This window comes from Erithacus rubecula (genome assembly GCF_903797595.1).
Source record: "Erithacus rubecula genome assembly, contig: scaffold_761_arrow_ctg1, whole genome shotgun sequence".
Lineage (NCBI taxonomy): Eukaryota > Metazoa > Chordata > Aves > Passeriformes > Muscicapidae > Erithacus > Erithacus rubecula.
The window spans coordinates 20,128-43,204 of record NW_027635578.1 but is presented as its reverse complement, the minus strand read 5'-3'; the positions used below and the strand labels follow the sequence as shown (position 1 = coordinate 43,204).

Here is a 23,077-nt window from a genome sequence, read left to right as displayed (position 1 = left end):
GTGATGCCTTTGTTTGTGTACGAGCACTTCCTTTGTTGTAAAGAGAAATAAACAAAATCCCAAAAATGAAAACCCAAGTTAGAACCGAGTGGGAGTTACAGAAATAATGGCCTTGAAAATGACTTTTGAAAACAATTACTTGCTAGACTGTGTCAAATTCTAGAGACCACTGTGAGTTTCCAGTTCCTTGGAAGGAAAGGGATCCTGTAGTAGTGGAGAGGCAATGGGCAGCACATCAAGTTGTAGAACCCTTCTCTACTGGCTTGCCATCTCCACATTGTTCAGAGAAATTCAGCTGATGCTTGTTTCGTGAAAAATAAAAAACAGCCAATCTTTTCAGTAACTGAAATAAGCTTTGAATTCCCCATCCATTAGATGGGTTGATAGTACAGGCATGAGTTAAATTAACTCACTTCTCTTGTACCTGATCTACAGCACAGACCCAGAGGACGAAGGGAAAGAGCCCTTGGTGTGCAATAGGACCTGGGATGCCTCTGTTCCCACGGAAACTGGCTGAATTGTTCAGCATGGAGACCTATGTGCGGAACGCCGGCGCTGGGAATGGAGGCCTGGGCTCCCGGCCGGCTCAGGGGGCCTTGGCCCGGGAGCCCCGGCAGGGGCAGCTGAGCAGCGCTGCCCCCAGGGTCCCTGCCAGGGAGGAGGACAAGGGCCAGCAGGGCTCAGCCTCACACAGAGGTAAGGTGGGAACTGGGCCACTCTGTGGCAGGAGGAAGGGTCTTGTTCCAGCCTGGAGAGCCTGTGCACATTGCCAGGGAACAGTTCTGCCCTGCAGGTGCCCCCTGCCATGAGCTCTGCTGCTCCCAGGGCCCCGTGGAGCTGTAGGGCTGCTCAGCTGTGGGGCAGGGAGAGGAACAGGGGGCTGCATGTGCAGCTGAGCCATTGCTGGAAGCACAGGGCTCTGAGCTCCCTGCTGTCCCAGGGCAGCCCAGAGGCCAGGCTGCTGCCCTGGGAGCTCTGTGCAAGTGGGTCAGGGTGTGGCCCTGGCCTGCCCCAAGGGGCTGCTGGCAGGAGCATGTTTCCCTGGGCAGCTATTTAGAGGTTTCCAGGAAATGTGTCCCACGGCATGGGGACCTTCAGATTCTTTAGGTTTGCATTGCGGCCTTTGTTAAATTTTGGGTGTCCATTTTGCAGATCTGACTGACTGCAGTGTTCCCAAGGAGGTTGCCCTGTAGTCAGTAGTTTCCTTGCCAACTTCCCAGATGCTCTTATTTTCCAAGGTTTTGTCTTCCGTCCAGAATTGCCCTCCTTCCTCAAAGCTTCTATCTAACTCTCCTTTCTTACTAACCTCAAAAAATTCAAAAAATTCAAAAAATATTGAATTACAACATTGGTTTATTCTACTTTGCTGCCACTTTTTAACAGCTATGTTGGAGAGTATTTCAGAATGTATTACATTGTTCTACTGGCATTAAGAAAATCAGCCTTTAGTCGTGCTAGCCCAAAAGTGGCCCAAGCTCATACAGTTTAGAATTAAAATCCTTGGGGAAAATGAATTATCTAGTGTCAAGAAGACAATTTATGTTTGGGTAACACTTCTGAAATCCTAAGCTTTTCTTCTGATGTCCTCAAAAATATTCCAAGGAAGAGAATAAAATGTTGATCTAAATGCATACAGGTATTAGAAGCCAGGACTTTGTTTAGGAACCAGAAAGAAGATGTTTACTAAAATCAGCATAAGGGCAGATAAGAATCTCAGTCAAGGGCAATCTCCATCTCTGCCCTTCTCTGTCAAACACAGAGGGTCTCCAGCATTGGGGGCTGAGACCTTCATCATGCAGCAGGTTTCAGTCTCCTGGCCAACACAGTAATGCCGTATCTGCTACCAATAGCCCATCCATTGGGAGAGGGTCTAGGCGTATGTACCTTGCTGCTCTCATGCACCATCTCTGTGTCTTATGAGACCTCTGCAGTCTGGAACCTGTCTTGCCTGTTGCCCAGCATGATGTTTTTTGGGGGGCGAAGTCTGCCAGAGATTTACAGGAATCTTTGCTTCCAGTACCAGGCCTCCCACTGAGCCAGGCCAAGGAGACGGATCATCCCAGCAGTCTTACGAGTGACAAAGACCTGAGGGACGGCTTTGGAAAGGTAAAGGATAAGGACAGGGATGAGCAGACTTCCTTTCCAGTGACTGTTTAGTGCTTGGCCCAAAATATCCCTGAAAATCCTAATCTTCCACTCTTGGGGCATGGGGACTCTCTTGGGAATGTATTTGACAGCTACAGAGCAATTGCTTGGCTATTTCCAGTGATGCCAAAGTCACTGGTTTGCAGATGGTGCTAAGGTCATGCCTGAAGCATTCTTTATGTTATGGGACTGAAGTATTCCACCTCACTGTGTGTAACTACCAAGGTGAGGATGGGAGACATTCTCCTGAAACTATTGGAATGTATGTGGAGCTAGATTAAAGTCTGTGGCACTCTATGGACTCTGTGCTCCTGATGAGGTGTAGTGCCTGGTTTGTGTGTCTCTGCTTACAGTCTGTGATGTATTTCCATTGCAACTAGATCCGTGCTGCATTGTGCAAGTTGGCTGAAAAGAACTTAGAGCCAAAGGATGTGGAGGTTTTTGAGAAAGAGATGAAGAAAAGGAGAGAAGAGAAAACAGCCTTGCAGCTGCCTCCACAGACAGTTGAGCCCGGGGATGCACCTGAAGCAAGTAAGTGCTGCTTACACTTGTGGTCCTTTTTGACCACTTGCTTGCCCTTTGCACAGTGTTGCAATCAGACTGGGGGGCTGTTCTGCTTGCATCTGAGCGGAAGCTTGCATAGGATTGATTTCCATTCCCCAAAGAGAAATCTAGAGAGATGAAGTGTCTTGCCCAAGGCCTCACTGAGTCAGTAACAGAATATCAGCTTCCCACCTTCATCTCTAAAGTCTTTCAGAGTAGAAAATTTCCTCTTGCAAAGTCGACTGGGGCTTCAGACTCTTTCCTGGAGAGCAGCTTCCAGGGAAGGTGAGTCCAGAAGAATACTTTTCAACCAAGGTGCAACCTGGAAGAAACCAAATTCAACTCCTCCTAATGGAAACACCAGAGAACCTTCTCCCCCCAGCCCCTGCTGAGCAGCTGGCGCTGCAGAGCTGTGCTGGAGCCCCGGGATAGTGCTGCTGTTGTAGCCCAGGAGCCAGCAGCGTTCCCGTTCCTGAGTGAATCCCGGCTGGGGGCTCTGGCTGCAGCGCTGTGTGCGCTGCCCCGAGGGCAGCAGCAGGGACCTTCGGGGCAGCAACCAGCCCCAGGGCATCACGCAGGGTTAGCTGCACTTTCTTTTGGGAACTTCCCCAGCCAGCCTCTGAAACAGGCAAGCAAAAGCAAAGCAACACTGGGTTTTCCTTGTTTCTTAGGGGAAGCATTACTGTAGTTTGGTTTTAAACTAGAAAAGAATAGATTTAGATTAGATATTAGGGAGAATTTTTTATTATGAAGGTGATGAAATGCTGGAAGGGTGTGCCCACAGAAGCTGTTGTTGATCCATCCTTGAAGGCATTCAAGGCCAGTTTACATGGGCCTCTAGGAACCTGATGTAGATGAAAATATCCCTGCTCCCAGGGTTTGGACTAGATGGTGGTTAAAAGGGCCTTCCAATCCAAACTCTTCTCAGATTCTTTGATTCTGTGATCCTTGTCCCATGTTAGTGTGCCAGCATTCTACTTGAATTTCTTTGGGATAACAAAGAGATGATACCCAGCCCCAGCAAGTTTTCTGGCCCATTGCATCGTCACTCTGTCCTGCACCCTCCACTTACAAGCTCCTCTTTGATCCCTGCAGGTTTTAGCCTACCACCTGTCAATGGCACAGCTTCCAATGTTCAGAGAAAACACCCTGGTAATGCCTTGAAGAAGAAGAAGGTCTTGAGGAAGCAGGACAAGGTGCCCTTACCACCCAGTGTGCCTATGATCCATGAGGAAGGCACTGTCCCATGCAACTCCTCAGGTAAGCCTGCTCCATGGCAGCTTTTGCCCACACGGGTTTTTCTATCACAAGGAGCACAAACTGCCTCCTGCCTCAGCCAGCACAGCTGGGTTCTTTGGTCCATAGCCTATCCTGAGAATGAACAGCAAATCTACTTTTGAGTTCCTCCAGCTTGGTAGTACTGCAGCAGTTGGTTCTCAGGGATCCACTGGAAAGTTGAGCTGGACAAAGCAGTGGTAAAGGCCTAAGCTCTGGCTTTTGCCCATCCTGATAGTCCAAAGTCCAGTGCTGGTGCCAGGAGGCAGCTGTAACTGCAGGGATGAGCTGTGGAGCAGTGTGCCAGGCTGTGCTCACTGTGCACCTACGAGTACCGTCCACTCACCATCGGGGTCCTCTGCCTGTGCTGCTGTCCAGCTCTGCAGCCAGCTTTTCTGCTGTCCCAGCAAAGCTTTTCTCTGCATGGCAGTCAGTGGCTTGGTGCCGTCGTGCTGCTGCTCCCAGAAGTGCCCAATGGCTCCTGGCTGCTGCCATCCCACGGCCTGCAATGCCAAGAGGGAACAAGCAATGCCTCCTGTGTCAGCACACCCAAATACAGTGGCCGTGTGGAGCAGATGAAAGCCAGGAGGGGCTGCCTGGTGCTCCCAGGCTGTTTGTTGCCTGCAGGAAATGCACAGGAGACAGTCCCTAATGGCTCTTGTCTCTTCTTTGTGGGTAGCTTGCCTGTGCTGTGATCCCAAGTATGGTGAGATAAGAAGGAAGCTAGGAATGATAATTGGAATGCTCTTTTCTAGTGATGCTACTCCCATGTTCAGAATTGACCAGAACTAGCCTGACTGAGGCTCTCCATTCATATGGAATCTAGATGTGCATGTCTACATACTTCTGCAGTGATATCGCTGATGTCAGTGACAGGGTTACATCAGTGACAGTCAGATTAGTTCCCATCTGAATATTTTTGATGTTACAGGTCCCCCATAATTTGTGAGAACATGCAAAGTATCACAAAAACCCTACCAAGTCTAAAGCACTTCATCTAGATTCTGTGCCATATTTATACTCCATCATTTTAGACATCTCACATGCTTTCATCTCCACATTAGAAAATAAGCTTTTCAGTGCACAACAGGAAATTTTGACAGTGCTTTTGATGACAAATGGGTTTCATTTCAAATGCATTTATCATCTGATTTTTCTCATACCTTGTAAATTTTTTACCTTTCCAAATAATTCAATTAGGATAAACCCAGGAGAAATGATTATCAAGAGAGTGTGTCTGCCAACAATTTGCATCTGTATTTGAATATTTTTATCCTCAGTTTGCGTTTGGAAGGCTTTTTTATCAACTTTCTAGACTGGAAATCGCATTTTTCCACAAGAGAAAGCTTAGGCATCGCACAATGTTCAAACACATCCATTTGACAGCAAGTAAATTTCACCTCAGCATCTTTGAAATACAGCCAGTGTGTACCTCAGAAAGAGTAAAGATTCCTGATGCTTGGAAAGAACAAAATCCATAAACAACTCCTTTCCCAAGAGTAGGCTAAAATGTGTGTGCACTCAGCTGCCTGCTGTCTAGAATATTTGAAGTCAGTGGGAGCAGAGGCGCTGTCAGGGGTGAAGGGTCAGCTCTGGCTGTTCCCTGGGAGCTGCTCCATGGGGATTCAGCCGGGCCCAGCAGGGTTGGGTTGTTCCGGCTTGGCTTGGTGCTGTCACGAGGCAGCTGCAGGTCTTTGCTCAGGGATTGCAGAGTGCCTCAGTCCTCAGGGCTGGGGGAATCAGGGTGCTGGGACAAGAGAGGTCCCTGGGGTTCCCTCCTGGGGCGGCCATTGCTGCTGCTCGGCCCTGTCTGGCAGGAGCGGGAGCTCTGCGGCCTCAGGAACCTGCCGCTGGCTGTGCTGCCTGTGGCACCTGGCAGCTGGCAATGGCTGTGTGGGCAGTGGCCAGGTTTAGCCCGGAGCTGTGCCCAGCTGTGAGGCTGTCAGAAAGCAAGGAGCCCAAGGAGGCAGAGAGCAGGGAGGTGTCTGAGCCAGAGCCATTTGCAGCCCGTGGAGCCCTGGCTGGAGCTGGGGCTGCAGCCGCTCCATGGCGGGGCCTTGCCCGGGGCTGCAGCGCTCAGGGCTGACCCTCTCCTCACAGTGACCTCGCAGAGGGCCCCTGGTGCCCAGCGCCGAGAGGAGCTGCTCCGTGGGCATGGGCACAAGGATACAGCCTCTCCTGACCCGCAGCAGTCCTTGCTCCAGGCACTCTCCCAGCTCCGCAGCGATGACTGGTAAGAAAGGCCCCGCTCACTCTGTCTCCCCCTCAGCCCTAAGGGAGGTTCGAGTGAATCTTGCTGGTGCCTCTGAGGCCCAACAGCCCAGAGGGCCACAGGGCACTGGGGAAACCACTCCAGAGGCACTGAGAGGATCAAGATTTGAGAGCAGCCTTTTCTTGGCCTTGGTCTGCAGCTGTGCTCCAGCTGCAGCAGGTCTGTGCTGTTTCCTTGCTTTGCCTGCTGCTCCATGGAGCTGCAAAGGGAATCTTGAGGGAAGAGGGGAAGCCATGGGATGAGATGATTTGCTGGCTGAAGGCAGAAGCAGGAGGGCAGCAGATCTGAGTGTAGAGATTTGGGTGCCCTGGGGCACTGGCCCAGTGGGACTGAGTAAGATTTCTCTCTGGTCCCACTGCTGACAGCAATGGCAGGTGACAGGGTCTCCCTGTGACTTCCTGCATGTGAGTCCCAGAAGCAGCTCCAGGGAGTTCCTCTTTCTGAGAAATGGTCTGAGCTGTGCTTTCAAGACCCTTAGCCTGTCATTACTCCTGAAGGGATCATGTCTGAAGATAAGGAAATAGAAATTAAATCCTCTAGGAATCTTGCACTTTTGGAATTCAGCCTTTTCCTTCTCTCTGCTTCATATGGGCCTGAGATGTTTGGTCAATACTCACCATGTGTTCCACAATTAAACACAGACAGAAGGAAGCACAGAGGTGATAAGCCTACAAATGTTAGGTGATACTGGTTGTCATTTTGGTGACACTCAGTGGTGCCTGTGGGATCAGTTTCCAGCCCTGTGTTGCAGCCCTGATACCTCACACACCTTCCTGTAGCTCAGGGTCTGCACAGAGCAACTGCTGAGAGACAGAGTTGTTTGCACCTTTTCAATAACATGTTGGTGTTGTGGGGATTGTTTTAGGTAGGGGATTTTGGAAAAAGGTAGAGTTTCAACTGTTCTTGCTCAGGTATGGAATCTTCTGGGTCATCCAGCTGCTTTTTTGGGGAATGCAGAGGTGGAGTGGAATGGGTGGCAGACAGGCCTAGATTGTAGAGTGGAAACTCAGCTCCAGAGTACCAGTGCAGACTCTCACTGCTGAGCTGCCTGCTGGGGCTGGCAAAGAAGGAAAATGCCCCAGTAACAGCCCAGTGGGATTGTGTCTTAGGGACAGGTGCAGGGAGGTGACACAGAGCAGCAGCATGGGCCAGTCTGACAGCTTCTAGGAAGCAGTGACATAGGGACTGGACATGGTGACAGAGATTTTAGAAAGGCTGTCTTCTAAAACAGCCATAAATAAAGACTCTGAAACCCCTCTATTTGCCTTGTGGATTTCTGTATGCTTTTGACAGCCACAGCATCCTGTGGCAAGGAGCTCAATGATTTCATTAAGTACCCCTTGGAAAGTACTTCCAATTGTTTGACAGAGCTGTCAGGATGGTAATTTAAGAGGGTGCTGCCTAATTCTTGGGTGGAGAGAAAAATCAATCTTTTTGGTACTTGCCTTTCAGGGAGGTGAAGGAGAAGGGACTTGTCAGCCTCAAACACCTGGCTGGGTCCCATTCAGAAGTCCTGCTTTCAAGACTTCGTGACATTTGCTTGGCAGTTACCAGTGAGGTGAGAATATTGTTCTGGATTGTCCCCTGTACTTCATGCACAGTGTGTTGAGTAGATATGTGATTGTTCATTTCCATGTGTGCTCAGAGACTGCCTCCATTTCTGTTTTTATACCTTGTATTTCTAATGTCTGTCAGCTATCTATAGGATCTGTGTGCACAAGTAGCTGTATTTACTGGTAGGTCAGGTATCTGACACTTATCTTTGAGTCAGCTGCCATTATAATGAAATGTGCACATGCAGAAGCATATATACTAATTATATTACTTGCCAGAGTCCTAATCTCTGCCCGAGCTGTAATTCAACTCTGCAAATTAGTCTGTAGACCTAGGTCTGTGTTTTCTGTTTCCTGGCTGAGTGCTTCAACTGCTGGTGTTGCTTTTTTGAACAGAAGCACATGACTCTTTATCCTTATGGCTTGTGCCTTTATGGTTTGAAAGCAGCCCTTGCTTTTATTTGGTTCTTTTTTTTCAAATACAATGGCCTAAAATCAAAGCAATTGACATTATAGAAGGGTTAAGTAAATCACTTTAGTGAAATTTTTAGTTTTAGGCCTGCACTAAGCAGGTCTGAGGCCAGAAATTGGTGCCAGAGTAAATTCCTTTCTGTGCTGGTGCTCTTTTGCTCTTATTGTGCTTTTGCGTTCCTCTGGACACAGTGGGACATGTCATCATCTTCTAGGACTTTTGTCTAAGGCAACTGGTTTCCTTTTCAAAGTGATTCTTATGTTTCCCCTCATGACTTCCCCAGGTGACCAACCTCCGGTCAAAGGTGTCCTACTCGGCCATTGTCACTCTGGGAGAGTTTTTTGCCACCTTGAAGCACGACATGGACTCTGAGGTGGATGAGGTGGTTCGGGTCATTCTCCAGATGCTGCGTAACTCCCCAGAGTTTGTTGAGAAAGCAGCCAGCCAGACCCTGAAGATCATGGTGGAGAATGTGACTCCTGCACGAGCAATGACTTCTCTCCTGGACAGTGGAATCAGGTAGGTCCTTCTTCTAGTGATATTCTTCGCCTTCTAGCGTGCAGGTGGGGCAAGGGATGAGAGAAAGAATGGGAATGGTGGGAGGGAAGGGTCCTGTATCCTGCATCTTCTGTCAGATCAGTGACTGGATTCTCCAGTCCACCTCGTTTCTTTCCTCTTGTCCCCTATTTCTGCCCTCCTGCAGCCCATGAATTCTCAGAATCACAGAACTGTAGAATATGGGGAGTTGGAAGGGCCCCATCAGGATCATCGAGTCCAGCTCCTGGCCTTGCACAAACACCCCAGGGGTCACAGCATGTGCCTGAGATTGTTGTCCAAATGCTTCTTGAACTCTGTCAGGCTTGGTACTGTGACCGCTGCCCTGGGGGGCCTGTTGCAGTGCCCAACCACCCTCTGGGTGGAAAACCTTTTCCTGATATCCAACCTAAACCTCCTATGACTCAGCTTCCTGCTGCTTCCTGGAGTTCTCCCAGTCTGTCAGAGTTGCCTAAATGTGGTGAATGGTGGGGAAGTGAAAGTGCCTGCAAAGCCTAAGGATAGAGCCTTGTGCTTTTGTGGGAAGATTGCAATTGCAGCTGTGAGCGCTCTTTGATATTTCACAGCACTAACCACAGAGGCCCTGGGAAAAACCATGAATCCTCATTATGCTATTATCTTAATAAATAAGAAGGATACTTGCTGGACCATGGAGCACGTGGGGGAGAATGTGCTGGGTGTGGCACAGCCTGCACAGCAGGTGCAGCTCCTGTGAAAAGGAGTCTTGTATGACTGTCCTGTCCTTTGAGCTCTACTTTCAATTCAAACTGGTGTTTCATGTTAGCCTTGAGATGATGAATCATTTTACAGACAGCTTCACAAGCCAAATGCTATGCAACAGCTGATGCAAATGCTGCCTTGAGTGTTGGTGTTGGGCCTGATAATTGCCAAAAGACACTCTCTAGAACAGGACAACCTGGCTAAAATGACTGCCACTCATTCCTCAGCTTTGGAATAGGGTAAAACATTCAGATGTATCCCTTGCCAAGCCTCACAGAAGAAACAGGCTGCATTGCTTTATATTCTGCAACTTCACGGCCCATGGCGTGTTTTCCCTGCCTTTTTTTTCCAGAAGTCTGCAGATTTGGGGATAAATGGCTGGAAAGAGCCTCAGTCCTGCTGAAGCTCTGTGTAGTTGGTGCCCTCTGATGGGTCAGCATGAATTGTCTTTCATTTCTAAAGAAGTCATATGTGATCTCTGTCTTTAATTTTTCTCAGAGTAAATTGTGGGACAGAAATTGAGTATCAGATAGTGCAGGAAGACTGAATTCCTCCCTCGTCCTTGCAGGCAGTCCTTGTGTGCAATGCTAACTTTGGGTTTATCTGAGGACAGAAGCTTCTATAGGTGTCTAAAGTGTCAGGGAGAGCCCAGGTCTCCTTCCCCCAGCAATGACAGGGAGCTCGCTCTGGCCAGGCCTGTGCTGCTGTTGCTCCTTGTCCCTGTGCCCCAGTGTTTGCTCTCCCTTCCCAGGAGCCGCCACGTGCAGGTGCGGAAGTGTGCGGCCGAGCTGCTGCTGTCCTTGCTGGAGAGAATTGGAGTCACGGAGCTCGCAGGCACAGCCGGGGCTGGGAGGCTGGTGCACGCAGCAGGGACACTGGCTCAGGACCGTCACCAGGACACAAGGTAACCATCTTCAGTTCACCTCCTAGCACAGGAAAACTGTCAGGGTCTGTCTGTAAAGGTAAAACCACAGAAGAGTGGAAACCACAGGAAATATTGTCATGTCGTTGTGTGGGTAAGGGCCACAGAATCATAGAATACCCTGAGTTGGAAAGGACCCATCAGGGTCATCGAGTCCAGCTCCTGGCCATGGGCAGGATACACCAAGGGTCACTCCATGTGCCCCAGAGCATTGTCCAAACGCTTCTCCAGCTCTGTCAGGCTTGGTGCTGTGACCACTGCTCTGGGTTGCCTGTGGAAGTGACTACTGGGTAATCTGAGGTTGTCCAGCCTGAAGGAGCATTGCCAACTTCCTGTAACTTGAAGGATTCTTTCCTGAGATCAAAAGAGCTCCGATTAGCCAGTCAAACAGTTTTCTTTGGTCTTAGGTGCACAATACAAAGGCAAAGTGTTGTCTAATGTTCATCTCTGAAGGATCCAAACATCTATTTCTCATTAACTTAAGGCTTTCCTAGAAATATTTCAAGGCTCTTTAGCCAATGTATTCAGTCTTTCTAAACCTCTTCTGCAAATTTCTAGAATACTGTTATCTGTGGCTCGATGACTTCCAAATTTCTTGAAGAAAACTGTGGTTTCCTAGTGGCAAAATCAACCCAAACCACCAAATTCCCTTAATTTGATTATTAAATTCCCATTAATAGCTGCCAAGGACACAAGAGAAACTAGTACCCCTGTGCATACATATAGTATAGAATTATTAATAGGAAGCATGAGATGTTTTGTTCTGGCTTCCCTGACAGTTAAAGAAAGGCAAATTATTGTGCAATGGCAGCAAGGCACTGCTAATAGGATCTTATAACAAAGCAGATGGGTTTCCATGCTCTGTGGGATCCTTTGATTCCACAGAAGCACACCCACAGTTTCAGAATGAAATGGTGTTTTTCTTTCTCTCTTTACTGAGTAGGCAATGCCTTCTTATGCAAGGATTGCACCTGATGATTTTAAGGTATCAGCCTCTTCTGCTAACAGTCTTCATTTGTTTGTTCACTTTTCTTTCTTTTTCTTCCTTCCTGCTTTCCTTCCTGCCTTCCTTCCTGCCTTCCTGCCTGCCTTCCTTCCTTCCTTCCTGCCTTCGTTCCTTCCTTCACCTTCCTTCCTTCCTTTGCCTTCCTTCGCCTTCCTTCCATCTTTCCATAGGCATTATGGACAGGAGATGGTGAAGATGTTGCTGAATCACCAAGAAGGTAAAATGCTTTTGGAGCGATCCGTTCCTGCCCGTGACCTGGAAGATATTCTGAAAAGAATGAAGAAGAGAGTAAGTGTTTGGCAGGAGAAATGTCTCCTTTCTGCAAGTATTGCCATTGCTAATAGGAGATCAAACATACCAAACCTGTCTTTATATCGTTCCTCTTCTGCTGAACCATTTTGCTCCTGGGAATGAGCTGTTAATCCCTGTTCATCTGCAGACCACAGAGGAACTGATATTATTCGGGAAAAAGTGGGCTTTTGAATATTTTGAATATTGGTCACAAACAGGAAAGGGGAAGAGGAGAAAATGGGTTTACATTTAAGGGTAACCCCCCTCTGCGCCCTCCCTACTGTGCCCCCAGTAAAGCAATTAAGTGAGAATGGTGCTTCTGAAGATAAGAGTGTGTGCAAAAGACATTGGAAGCAGCAGTGCCAACAACATTTCCAAAACTGCAAAAAATGTGCAAATCGATCCTAATTACTACAATTACTGTCTGTCTTCTGGGAATATTGCCCTCCTGTCAAAAACTGTGGAGCTGGAAGAAGCTTGGTGAATTCAGCACCATCCGGTGCAAAATTATTTGTTTGTTTGGGAGGGAATTTTTTATTCTTTTTTATCTGCATAATAAAAGGGAGTGCCTTTGTGCAGGAACAGGGAGAGCCAGGTTGAACTGAACTACCTTCCAACACAATGGAACACCTCTCAACCCAAAGAGTTCAAATTTTTCTGCTGCTTTCTGTAAGAACACTCGTTGCCTACCAGTTTGCATTATTCCCATTTATGCTCAAGACTCATGAGTTTGGGATTTTAAACTGCTGCTCAGTATGGCAGCGCCCATAACCTTTCTTGGGCTATTGCAAACAAAGAGTTGGCATCACTGAATCTCTGGCCTGTTTCCTTCTGTAAGTTAGGAAATGTTTCCCTAAGCCTTGGTAGTAGTGATCCTGGTTCTAACTTGTGTTTTCAACAGGGAATTTCCTATTTTATATTCTAAAGATTCGTGCGGTTTCTCTCTGTCTTTGTAGGGGATGGAAGAGCAGAAGAGTGAACTCCCCTCTGTAAAGAGCCCTGTGAAGAAGAGGAGTGATGGCTCCAAGCAGCCCCAGACCACATTGCCTTCTAGTCAGCGGTACTGAGCACTTCTGTTAGATGTGACAAAGCACATGACAGGCTGGACATGTCTTTTCCTCAGGAAAATCTTTCTGGCAGAGATGGCCAGAGATTGTTTCCTTTCCCTACACATGCCCCATGATAATGTCTACTTCTGCATTACACTGAACAAACTTCTCTGGAGGAGTTTCCACAAAAATTAGGTGACAAAAAGACACCCACTGGTTGCAGCTCAGAAAAATCATAGCAGTGGCAAGGGCAGTGTTGTGCAAGCTAGGAGAGGGCCGTATCTCTGCCGCAGAGATATGAGACAAGTAAATTCAACCCGGGTTTTATTGTATCTGAGTGGAGTGTTTTTCAGCTGGGTGTTTTGATGAGAAGTCCCAGTCTAGAAGCAAGATGCCGTTCCCCAAACAAGCAGTTCCCATGCAAGTGGTTTGGCCTGGCTGAATCATAGTTTTCTTACCCTCAAACAGTACCAAGTTTGAGTTGTAAGTAGCAAGGCAATTCCTGAGCAGCTTTGGTCAACAGATGTCTCAATTCTGTCTTGATATTCCTGTCCTTCAAATAATTTGCTTGATGGACAGGATGTTTGGTTGATTTCCCCCTGTGCTGCAATCTGCATTTCAGACAGGGATTTGGTCCTTGCTGTCTCTTCATGCCAATGACAGAGTTACTTGTACTTGTTCTCCTCTGATAACAGAGAGGATATATTTAGCTCTGTCATGCTCAGCGGTGGCAGGAAAGTGATCACATGCCTCAGTAGCATAGCTAGAACCTTCCCATGCTCATGGAAGAGGCAGGTTGATCCAAAATTGTTCCCAGTGGGTATGTTTAGCTGTGCATCTAGTCTCTAGGAAAACAAACTTAATGTGAGCGTAGTGCTGGGATGTCTGGCTTCTCTTTTTATCTCTGTTACTGATTTTCTAGATCCTTCAGATATGCCCCTGTTCATCTGCTCAGATGTATCTGAGCTCCTGTTCCAGATTGTCATGCCTGGTGCAGAGACACTTCTCTGGAGTAATGAGTTTTCTTATTATAAGACACACACCTCCTGTATGAGGAGGCATTTAAACTTGGCAGTAGTGTCTCTCTTTCCCCACACTACAATGTGACCTGTGTGCTTGGGAAGCCATCTGAAGATAGATCAGATGCATCTCATCCTTGGTTTTCCTGAGTAAGCACTGGCGAGAATGTTACTTGCAGTCTCCCATAATGATTGCTATGAGGTCCACGTTGTTTTTCAGAGTCTCATGATTTTCTAGCTTGAGATCACATGATTAGGAAAGCTCCTCTAGATGTTTTGCTCACAATTATCTGCAGATATTACCAGATATAACCAACAAGTCAGAATTTGGTTTTATTTCCCAGGGTGAAGTCGACCTCTGATGGACGCCTCCTACAGCGTCCAAAAGCCCAGGTCACGTTACCTCCAGCCAGGGATGAAACGGAGACGCTCCAGAAGCTTTACGATCTCCTGGAGGCCAAGGGGTTTGAGGCACGGATGGAAGGAGTGGCACTCCTCCTAGACCTGTGCAAAAGCAGCCCCAAGCTCGTCGCCACTAACATTGTCCAAGTATGTAGGATATCTTCACTGTTCCTTCCCTTTAGCTCCTCTCCCAACTTGTAGCAGTAAAGTTAATTCAGTGTGTCTTGGCACTACATCCTGGCTGTTTGGGACAGGCTGGTCCCTCTTACCCAGACCAATTTAATTCAGGTCCAGGCTTCAGGGTAAGTTCTTTCAGTCCAACTGTATTTATCTAGCAGTTGCCTATTGGTGCTGTTCATCAGATGATGACAGAATTTTCCACTGGTGTAACTTCTGCTGTCTCCTACCCCCAGCTGGGTGAAGTGAAGGGAATCCAGCCACTGAAAGCATGGCAGTTACTCTCTAGACACAACATGGGTTTGGATGGTTGAGAGAAGGATCAGGCTGGGTTGATTTAAACCAAGTATTTTTAAAAGGATACTTCTGTAAACTCCAACCTGTCTTGCACAGGCACAACTCCAGCTTCTCATTTCCATCCCTGTCTCTATTCCATGTGGTAAAGATAGTGTTTACCCTTCTTGGGTACTGAATGCTCATTTCTACATCCCCTCTTCAAACAAGGACATTTCAATCCAGCTTTCATGCTGCTTCTTCTCTCCACAGATTTTTGATGATTTTGTCCTGAGAATATCTGACACTCACAAGAAAGTGAAGCAGATGGCGCTGGACGTGCTGGCAGAAATCATAGCCATCCTGGAAGATGACTTGAACCCAGTGATCGTCCTTTTGGTGGAAGGAATACTAAAGAACCTGAACTCAAAGGATCCTGGGGTTCATTCTGCAGCTGTGAACGCTCTGGAAGAATCCATTGCTCATTTAGGTAAGGCTGACCCCTGACATAGACTCTCCTCAGCTGTGTCTCTGCCTCTCTAACACAAGAGAACACAGTGCCTGGAGAGCTCTTGCTGCCTGTGGAACGCTCCAGCTCACATTCACCAGAAGCTGTGGAGGTGCAGTCCTTAGACACCAGTCCCCCAACAGGCTTGAATGTGTCAGCCTTTCCCAAAAGTGCCAGGAGCCCTTGGCTCTGTGCTGCTTGTCTGGAGAAGAGGTCCTGGACTAGAGCTTTGCTACAATTCAGAGGCAAAGGGGTTTTTGGAGTTTCCTTGGACCTCATTTGACTTTCCAAATGAATAGCTTTGCTGTTGGCATGAAGGGACACTGGCCCATCAGAGGTTCTACAGAGCAGCCTCCTGGAAGGCTCCACATTTGTAGGCATTAGCTGCCTATTTTCCACCTTCCTTCTTTGTCTTTTTTTCAAAGGAAAAATTGTGATTCACCAAGTTAATTTCCTCAAAACAAACAGATAGAAATGAAGCTGTCAGTGATGCCTTGTTCCACATGCTGTGTTGCATGGGGGCAGGGTGGCTGTACACAAGCAAGGGCTGCTCTAAATTCCTTTGCTGCAGAGATTTATGTCAGCTCTGAAACTGCTGCACTGGGGAAATATGCCTGGAAAATGGAGTGTTAAAGAGGCAGATCTTCAAGGGAATTTCCACTTTCTTGAGTTCAGCTGCTCTGTGAACTCATGAACTGCCTGACCCAGTGCCTTTCTGTATCCCAAGTCTGGTCTTCTTCCTGTTTGCTCTGGAATGCAAAACCCTTTCACTGCTTATGTGTGGTTGAACTCTTGGGGTCCCTGATGTGAAATGTTTAACATAGCTCCTGGTACAGCAGAAAACTTTGCATTTACAAATGTGAAAGGAGAGCTTTTCTTTGGGAATTTAAACCCCTCACAAATAGGCTGGAAGGAAAGAAGAAAAGGATTCAAAAATCAGCAGAAATCTACTTGAGCTTATATATTGGGGCTGCCCTGCTCTTTCCCTCCCCACTGTCCTTTCTCCTATGACCTCAGAAGAGTGAGCAGAAATGTGTGTTTCTCCTGTAGACAAAGTATCACTGATGAAAGAGTTCAGCCACCAATGGGGTCAACTGAGTGGACAAGCTCTTCTGGATATCACAGAGCGGATCACAGGTATGGGCTCCCCTTCTAAGACAAGAGCTCTTCCTAGGGAGTATTTACAGGGAGTGCCTGTGAATGGACAGTAGAGCAACTGCTCCAAATTGGGGGTGCTGAGCTCGTCCCTCCTGCCCAATCCCCATGGCAGGTGTGTTTGGCAGGTTTTCCCTGGCTGCTGCAGAGCTGTGCAGCACCTGAGATGGGGGCAGCACTCGGTCTGGGGGCTGAGCTCTCACTGGGGCATCTCAGAACCCACCTGCAGGAAAGGCAGGGGCTAAAAATACCCAACTGGCTCCTCTCTTGGAAGCTCGGGGACATCTATGATCCTTTAGGGAAAATGATGGCAAGTGCTGTTGCAGGGATCCATTTGTTTTGTCCTTACAGAATTATTGTTTTATTCTTGGAATGTTTTGAGGCTGAACCCTGCAGTGCCTGGGGGTCACAGCTTAGGTCAAAACTCAACACACAGATTAGAGGCACGGATTTGGTGCAAGGCAGCCTTTGGTGGCAGAGGGGCAGAAGCAGAGTGCTGAGGCTCCCTGCCTGTGCTGTCAAAGTGGCATTGGACTGAGCATGTTCAAACAGTGTCTTCTTGTGTCAGTGCTGTCCAAAATGCTGCAAATGCAGCTGATAATATATTCCTCAAGGAGCTTGCTATGTCAGCAAGGAATGTAAAAATGATAATCTTAATATACAGTAGACAAGATGCTTTATAGCCTTGCTTCAACTGGGTCTAAATTCACTGCTAAGTGTGCCAGCATCTCTAAATGGAAAGTTTCATACACTTTGTATCTTCATTGGAATCTTGAAAGGGCAATGTTCAGTGATTGGGAATGTCACAGGCCCTTTAAAGAGTGTTTGAATAAGGTAGATCTCCAGGAAGAGGGAATTTAGTTTTGGAGTTATTTTGCATGCAAGGAGCCTGTTGGTTAGTAAATTTTTGGCTGTGTTTCATATAGTGCAGTTCAGAAAATTAGCAGGGAGCAGGCTTCAGGGAGAATGTGAGAAAACACTCGTGTTTTGGTTAAATTTCAGACCCTTGTGTAGCATTTTTCTCTCTCTATTCTGGTATTTCAGTGCACATTGTAAAAAAATGCCGTTAACATTGGAAGGGAAAATGCCATTAAAATGTGGAAATGCTCAAATACCACAGCAATGGGGTCTGGGTAATTATCTAAGACACCCTGAGGTTTGAAACAGCTGTTTGTCGGAAACCACAAAAACATTCTGCCAATGACACCAGCTAGTCAGTGATGTTTCTAATCCAACTGTCAAGCAGCACCCATCTCTGTGGGCTAGAGTTTGAAAGTGTGGTCTAATACTGCCTTTTACTATGTGCCACTGAGCAAAGGGAAGAGCCAGATTAGAGTTTTGGCACTTGACATCATGGGTCACCAAAATGGAATCATCTTTGTGTTAGAAATCTCTCAATTATTTCCAATGCATGCCAAATGCATTTCCAAATCTTCAGTGTGGGTTTAGAAAACTTCTAAATGGAAATAAAAGGCACATTGACATTTCAGTCTTTGTTGATGCGGAAACAGATTGTGAAATGATCTAGTACATGTACAAATTCTGCCACAGTTACGAGGCTCCATTTGGAGAAATTAGTCCTGAGGAGTTAGTGGTTCTGTTTTGGGGAGGATCAGCTGCTTTGGCCATTTCTGGATCGTGGGACTCTGTGTGCTATTTCACTGCTCTTAGCCAGAGAGGCTTCCAAGAAGCAAAACTAGGGGTAGATCTTTGTTTACATAGGGGTTGGTGATAAGAGTCTTGTGTCTCTGTCCCGGCAGAGCTGGTGGAAGAAGTTCATGCCAGGAGCCCTGAAGTCGTCCAGCGCTGCGCCCTGCCCGTGCTCTGGTCCTTGCTGGAGAACAAGGCACTGTCTTTCCACAGCGCCAAGGTCCGCACAGTGCTCACCAGGCTCACCTCTGCCCTCTACCAGGTGATGGGCACCAAAATGAAGAAGTGTGCTGCCAGCCAGCCCCCACATGTGTGGGTAAAGCTCTGCAGCATTTTGCGCTGGTGAAGGCTTGGTGTTCTCCAGCAAGCTGACCAAGTGATGAGATGGACACCACCGGATTTGACGTTTTAGCTGTGCCAAAAATGACAAAATACTGAGGAAGGGTGTGCATCTGCCCCTGCTCTCTCCACTGCCCTTCCTAGTTCAGGGGGCCTGAAGCAACTCCAGACTGAGGACAAGGTGAAGGCCCAGCATGGTTCAGCCTCACAGAGAGGTAAGGTGGGAGCTGGGCCGCTTTCTGGCAGGAGGAAGGGTCTTGTGGCAGCCTGAAGAGCCTGTGCACATTGCCAGGGAACAGTTCTGCCCTGCAGGTGCCCCCTGCCATGAGCTGTGCTGCTCCCAGGGCCCCGTGGAGCTGCAGGGCTGCTCATCTGTGGGTCAGGGAGAGGAGCGAGCAGGAGGCTGCATGTGCAGCTGAGCCATTGCTGGAAGCACAGGGCTCTGGGCTCCCTGCTGTCTCAGGGCAGCCCAGAGGCCAGGCTGTTGCCCTGGGAGCTCTGTGCAAGTGGGTCAGGGTGTGGCCCTGGCCTGCCCCAAGGGGCTGCTGGCAGGAGCATGTTTCCCTGGGCAGCTATTTAGAGGTTTCCAGGAAATGTATCCCATGGAATGGGGACCTTCATGCATTAGGTTTGCATTGCGACCTCTGTTACATTTTGTGTCTTCACTTTGCAGACCTGACTCTTGCCAAGAAGGTTTTCCTGGAAGTTTCCTATATTGTCTTAGCCACATAGTCCTTGCCTCTGGTCCAGAAGAGTTCTCTTTCCTCTGAGCTCAGGAAGAAGCTGCTGCCTATCCAAAGAGTTTTTGAAGAAAAGAATTTATGCATTACCTGGTGTAGCTACAGATGTACATATGTTCTGATAGTTAGCTGAAGGTTTTAATAAATGTATCTTGATTGTATTTTTTAAATTTTGATGATTTATTTTGAATTGTATATATTTTATTCTGATCACATGTTTTGATTTTTATATTTTAAATAAATTATTTTTTTAAACAAACAAGCAGAGGATGTGAGTCCAGGACCTAATAGTTTGGAGGTTATCAGAGTGCAGCTCACTTGATGTGCCAGTGTCTCACCATATTCTTTCTTCACTTGGCCTCTCCTCTTCCTCTTTTGCATGTTGTGTCATTTGTGCTGCTAATTCCAAGTTTATAACTTGGAATTTTAATGGGGCCACCCATTGACATGTTTGGGGAATAATGGAACCAACAGATCCTGTATAGTCTAAATTTTCTTGTTAGATGTATTCTGTGCTCACAAAAGGCCTGCGCAGAGAAACAAAGAGAAGTGTTCCCAAATCACAAAGCTTTGCTCCTTTGCAATCTGACCCAGATCTGTCTCAGAGGTGTCTTCAATCCCAGTTGTTTGCAGGAGGATGAGTGGACTGTGAGGTCAATAACATTTGTCAATGGTTTCTCAAATCTTTATCCCAGCCTGGGATCCATTCAGCCCAGGGGAATGGGATAATTTGTTACCATGGATCAGTGCTTGCCAGTGTAATGAATTCCTGAATAATTGGAACACGCAATTCTGGATTCAGCTGCAGCTCTTGGTGGGCTGTATGATCATTGACTGTGCTGCCTTTCCAGAAATGATTTTGCAGTTTCCTTTCATCATCATTTTAAGATTTTAAACTTCACATTTCAATTTGCTTTGCCTTTGGGAAAAACACTTTTGGGCCCAATGCAAACCGTAGCCTTTTGACAGCAAAATCCTCCTGGTTACCAGCTTCTGATGTTACAGAAGAAAATGTATGTGAATGTGTTAGTTTTTCTGAAGGGAAAACAGTATGTCAAACTCTATGTGCTTGTTTAGCTATGGGTCTAGTCCTGGCCTAGTAAAGCCCAGGAAGGGTGGCGTGTTTGCAGTGAAAACTAGTCTGTGAGCTTATGGGGTTGCCATCACCAGCAGAGTGCATGTGTCCTATGGGGATTCCTCTGGAGACAAAATCAGGGACCCTCTCCATGCCCTGATAGTCTCTTAGATCTTTCTAAAATATCCTAGAAAAGGCAGTGAAACTTCACATCTCCTTTCACACCCACTGTTTGAATAGGGGCATTTTTATCCCTCCTCAAAGTCATTGCTCTTGCACACCAACAATACGAACATCCACGGACAGAATGATGCCTGGCCCTCCTGCTGGTGCTTGAGAGTACTGGTAAGTGAAGATCTGGGTAGCTACCAATATTAACACTTAATCAGCATTTCATGCTCCTTCAGGATATCCAGATGTCAGGGCCTTTTGTTTCAAAGCAGTAGCTGTACCATCACTCTCTGGGGAAGAACAGTAAATGGGAAACAGCGACTGCCAGCATTGCAAGTGTGGGGAGAAACCTGAAGTGTCTTTGTATAAAGGTGAATGGGAAGAGTATAATTGCCAAAGCTTCACTAGGATAGCAGGATCAGTTCTTTACTGCATGCTTGCAACATGATCATTTGGGACCTTCTTTTTGTATCTCATGCAGGAAAAGAACTGTTAACAATCCCACATTGGGATGTAGCTCTGTAGTAGCTCACAATGAAGCAGATTGCCTGTTTTGTCACTGCCAGCCCTGCTGACCCTGCAAGGGACCATAGTGCATCCCATGCCTGTTTTGCCTCCAAGCAAAGCTTGGCTTGCCTTTTTAGTGTGGAATAAATAAAAGAGTAACAAAATGGACAATTAAATGGATCACTTTGGAGGATAGGCTCATGCTTTCACATGTTAGCCCTGTACCTCATGCTCCCAAGGCTTGTTATTCATCATCAAACATTTTAATAGAAAAACCACAGCTCTCATGTTAAATATGAGTAAAATTGCATCAGATCATGGAGAATTCTGCTGGAAGGAACCGGACAAAACCCTTCCAGCATTCACTTGCAGTTGTCCTGGATTTCTGCAGCCCTGTGTGGAAAGCTGCTGTAGGCAGAATGCTTGCAGTTGGTTTTATGGCCTTTATGAAAGGTGTGTGGAGAAGTATGCAGGGCTCCCCTAGGAGAAAATTGTTTGTCCAAGAGCAGGGCCATGGTGCTGGCAGAAGCAGAGCAGCCCCACCCCCAGCCCGAGAGTCTGTGAGCTGAGCTATGCCAGGGAGAAAAGACAGCAAGGGACCCCAGCCCAGCTGCTTCACCTGCCTGACCATTCTGACATCTTTTTTGCTTCAGTTCCCTTATTGCAATCAGTGCATACAAGAGTTTACTTGATCCCTTTGATGCCAGGGAGCACCAAGAGCTTGAACCTTGCTGGAGTCCAGCCCTGCCTGCCTATCTTGGAATACAGGGAAAGCATGAAGAATCTGGGCAGCCTTTGAGACAAAGTGGAATTTTGCTGCTTCTAATTCCCTCCCAGCTTTTGCAGGGGGTTGACAGCTCCATCCCTGCAAGCCTCTCCCTTTTGCAAGGCACACACAGACCTTGCTGGAAGCTCAGGGTTCTTGAAGGGGCTGCTGCAGTTGGCAACAGGAGCCGTTGTTGAATTTTTCAGGCTGCTTAACCCCCCCACCCCCATCCCAAAAGCCACCAAGTGGCTGACGAAAGACAGAAAAATATTTCCTTGGAATAAGGGAGGCCAAAAGCTTGGAAAAGGATGAAAGAAACACTCCGATGATGATGATAATGACAACAAAAAATTTATTTTTGACAGCAAGTGAACACCCGCCGCCCTCCAGCCCTCCCAGCCTGGCAGGCCGAGTGGTGCCATTTCCATGGCATGAGGTGCTGGTAGCCTGGGCAGAGAAACCAGAAAGCCACGGTCAGTGGCAGCAGGCTCCTGTACCCTGTGTCCCACCATGGCCTGTGCGTGGGCCAGGCTGCTGGCTGTGCTCAGAGCCCAAACCTCCCGACCATTCTCTCATTTTTAGAGGAGAGCAGCATGGCAGGCCACGCTCCACCTCTTCTGCTTAAGCATGGCACAGCAACCTCCTCAGCAGCTGCAAGAGCGAGATTCTCGTGTGCCCGCTGCCCTCTGCCCCAAGCCCTTCTGCCACCTGTGCTGTGGAGCCGGGTACCCACCTCTGGAGACCTGCTGCCAGGAGAGGAGCTGATCCCACACGAGCTCCTCGTCCTTCCTGAAGGGGATGTCCCCACACACTGTGGCCCCCCGGGGTAGCGCCAGCACTGGACAGGCTCCACGGATGGCGCCAGCGCTTCCCCACCCGGTCCAGGCACCGGGTGCAATCTTCCTGGAAAAAACAAAGAACAATTGCATCAAAGTGAATTCCGAACAAGACCTGGAAACAAGGAAAAGCGCCAAAGGTTATGACAGTTTCACAGGCCTGGGGAAGGTCTGACCACTACATGTGAGAATGAAACCTCTCCACGGGTGGGGACAAACCCCACCTTTCCCACCTGTGAGTCCATCTCTTCCTCAAGGGCCTGCAAAGCAGAGCAGCTGGGGCATGGCTTCAGAACCCGTCCTCTCTGCTGCTCCCCATCCACACAGATGGATGCTTTGGTCAGGCTGGCTGCCCCCACCCCAGTCTGTGGCAGGCATGCTGGCAGAAACTGTCAGCAAGGCCAGGAGCCAGCTCCCCTTCCACAACACCCGTCCCCTGTCCCGACAAAAAGCAGCTGGGCAGGTGACAGAAAGATTAATATTCCCCATTGCCACCGAGCGGGGAACCTGCGGCGCGTGGCCGGGCCAAGCCCTGCCGTGCCTGGAAGCACGAGCATCGTCCCCACCCCTGTGCCAGCTGGGAACTCATCGATTTTGTCAGGGTGCAGAGTGTGTCCTCCGGGAAGGGGCCGCAACCAAAGCCCATCGGCTTTGTC

The 23,077-nt window shown here is 48.0% G+C and overlaps 1 protein-coding gene across 1 annotated transcript; it reads left to right on the top strand.

The window, feature by feature from the left end:
• The first annotated feature begins 434 nt into the window (after window positions 1-434).
• On the top strand, window positions 435-18,465 carry LOC306816635 (TOG array regulator of axonemal microtubules protein 2-like). Its single transcript, XM_079333050.1, has 14 exons — window positions 435-696; window positions 2,018-2,106; window positions 2,526-2,676; window positions 3,784-3,948; window positions 6,064-6,196; window positions 7,688-7,793; window positions 8,544-8,779; window positions 10,287-10,439; window positions 11,634-11,751; window positions 12,711-12,814; window positions 14,167-14,371; window positions 14,948-15,164; window positions 16,233-16,319; window positions 18,098-18,465. Exons 1-14 carry the CDS (start codon window positions 489-491, stop codon window positions 18,331-18,333), a joined length of 2,208 nt encoding a protein of 735 aa, XP_079189176.1. The 5' UTR covers window positions 435-488; the 3' UTR covers window positions 18,334-18,465.
• The last annotated feature ends 4,612 nt before the right edge of the window (window positions 18,466-23,077 follow it).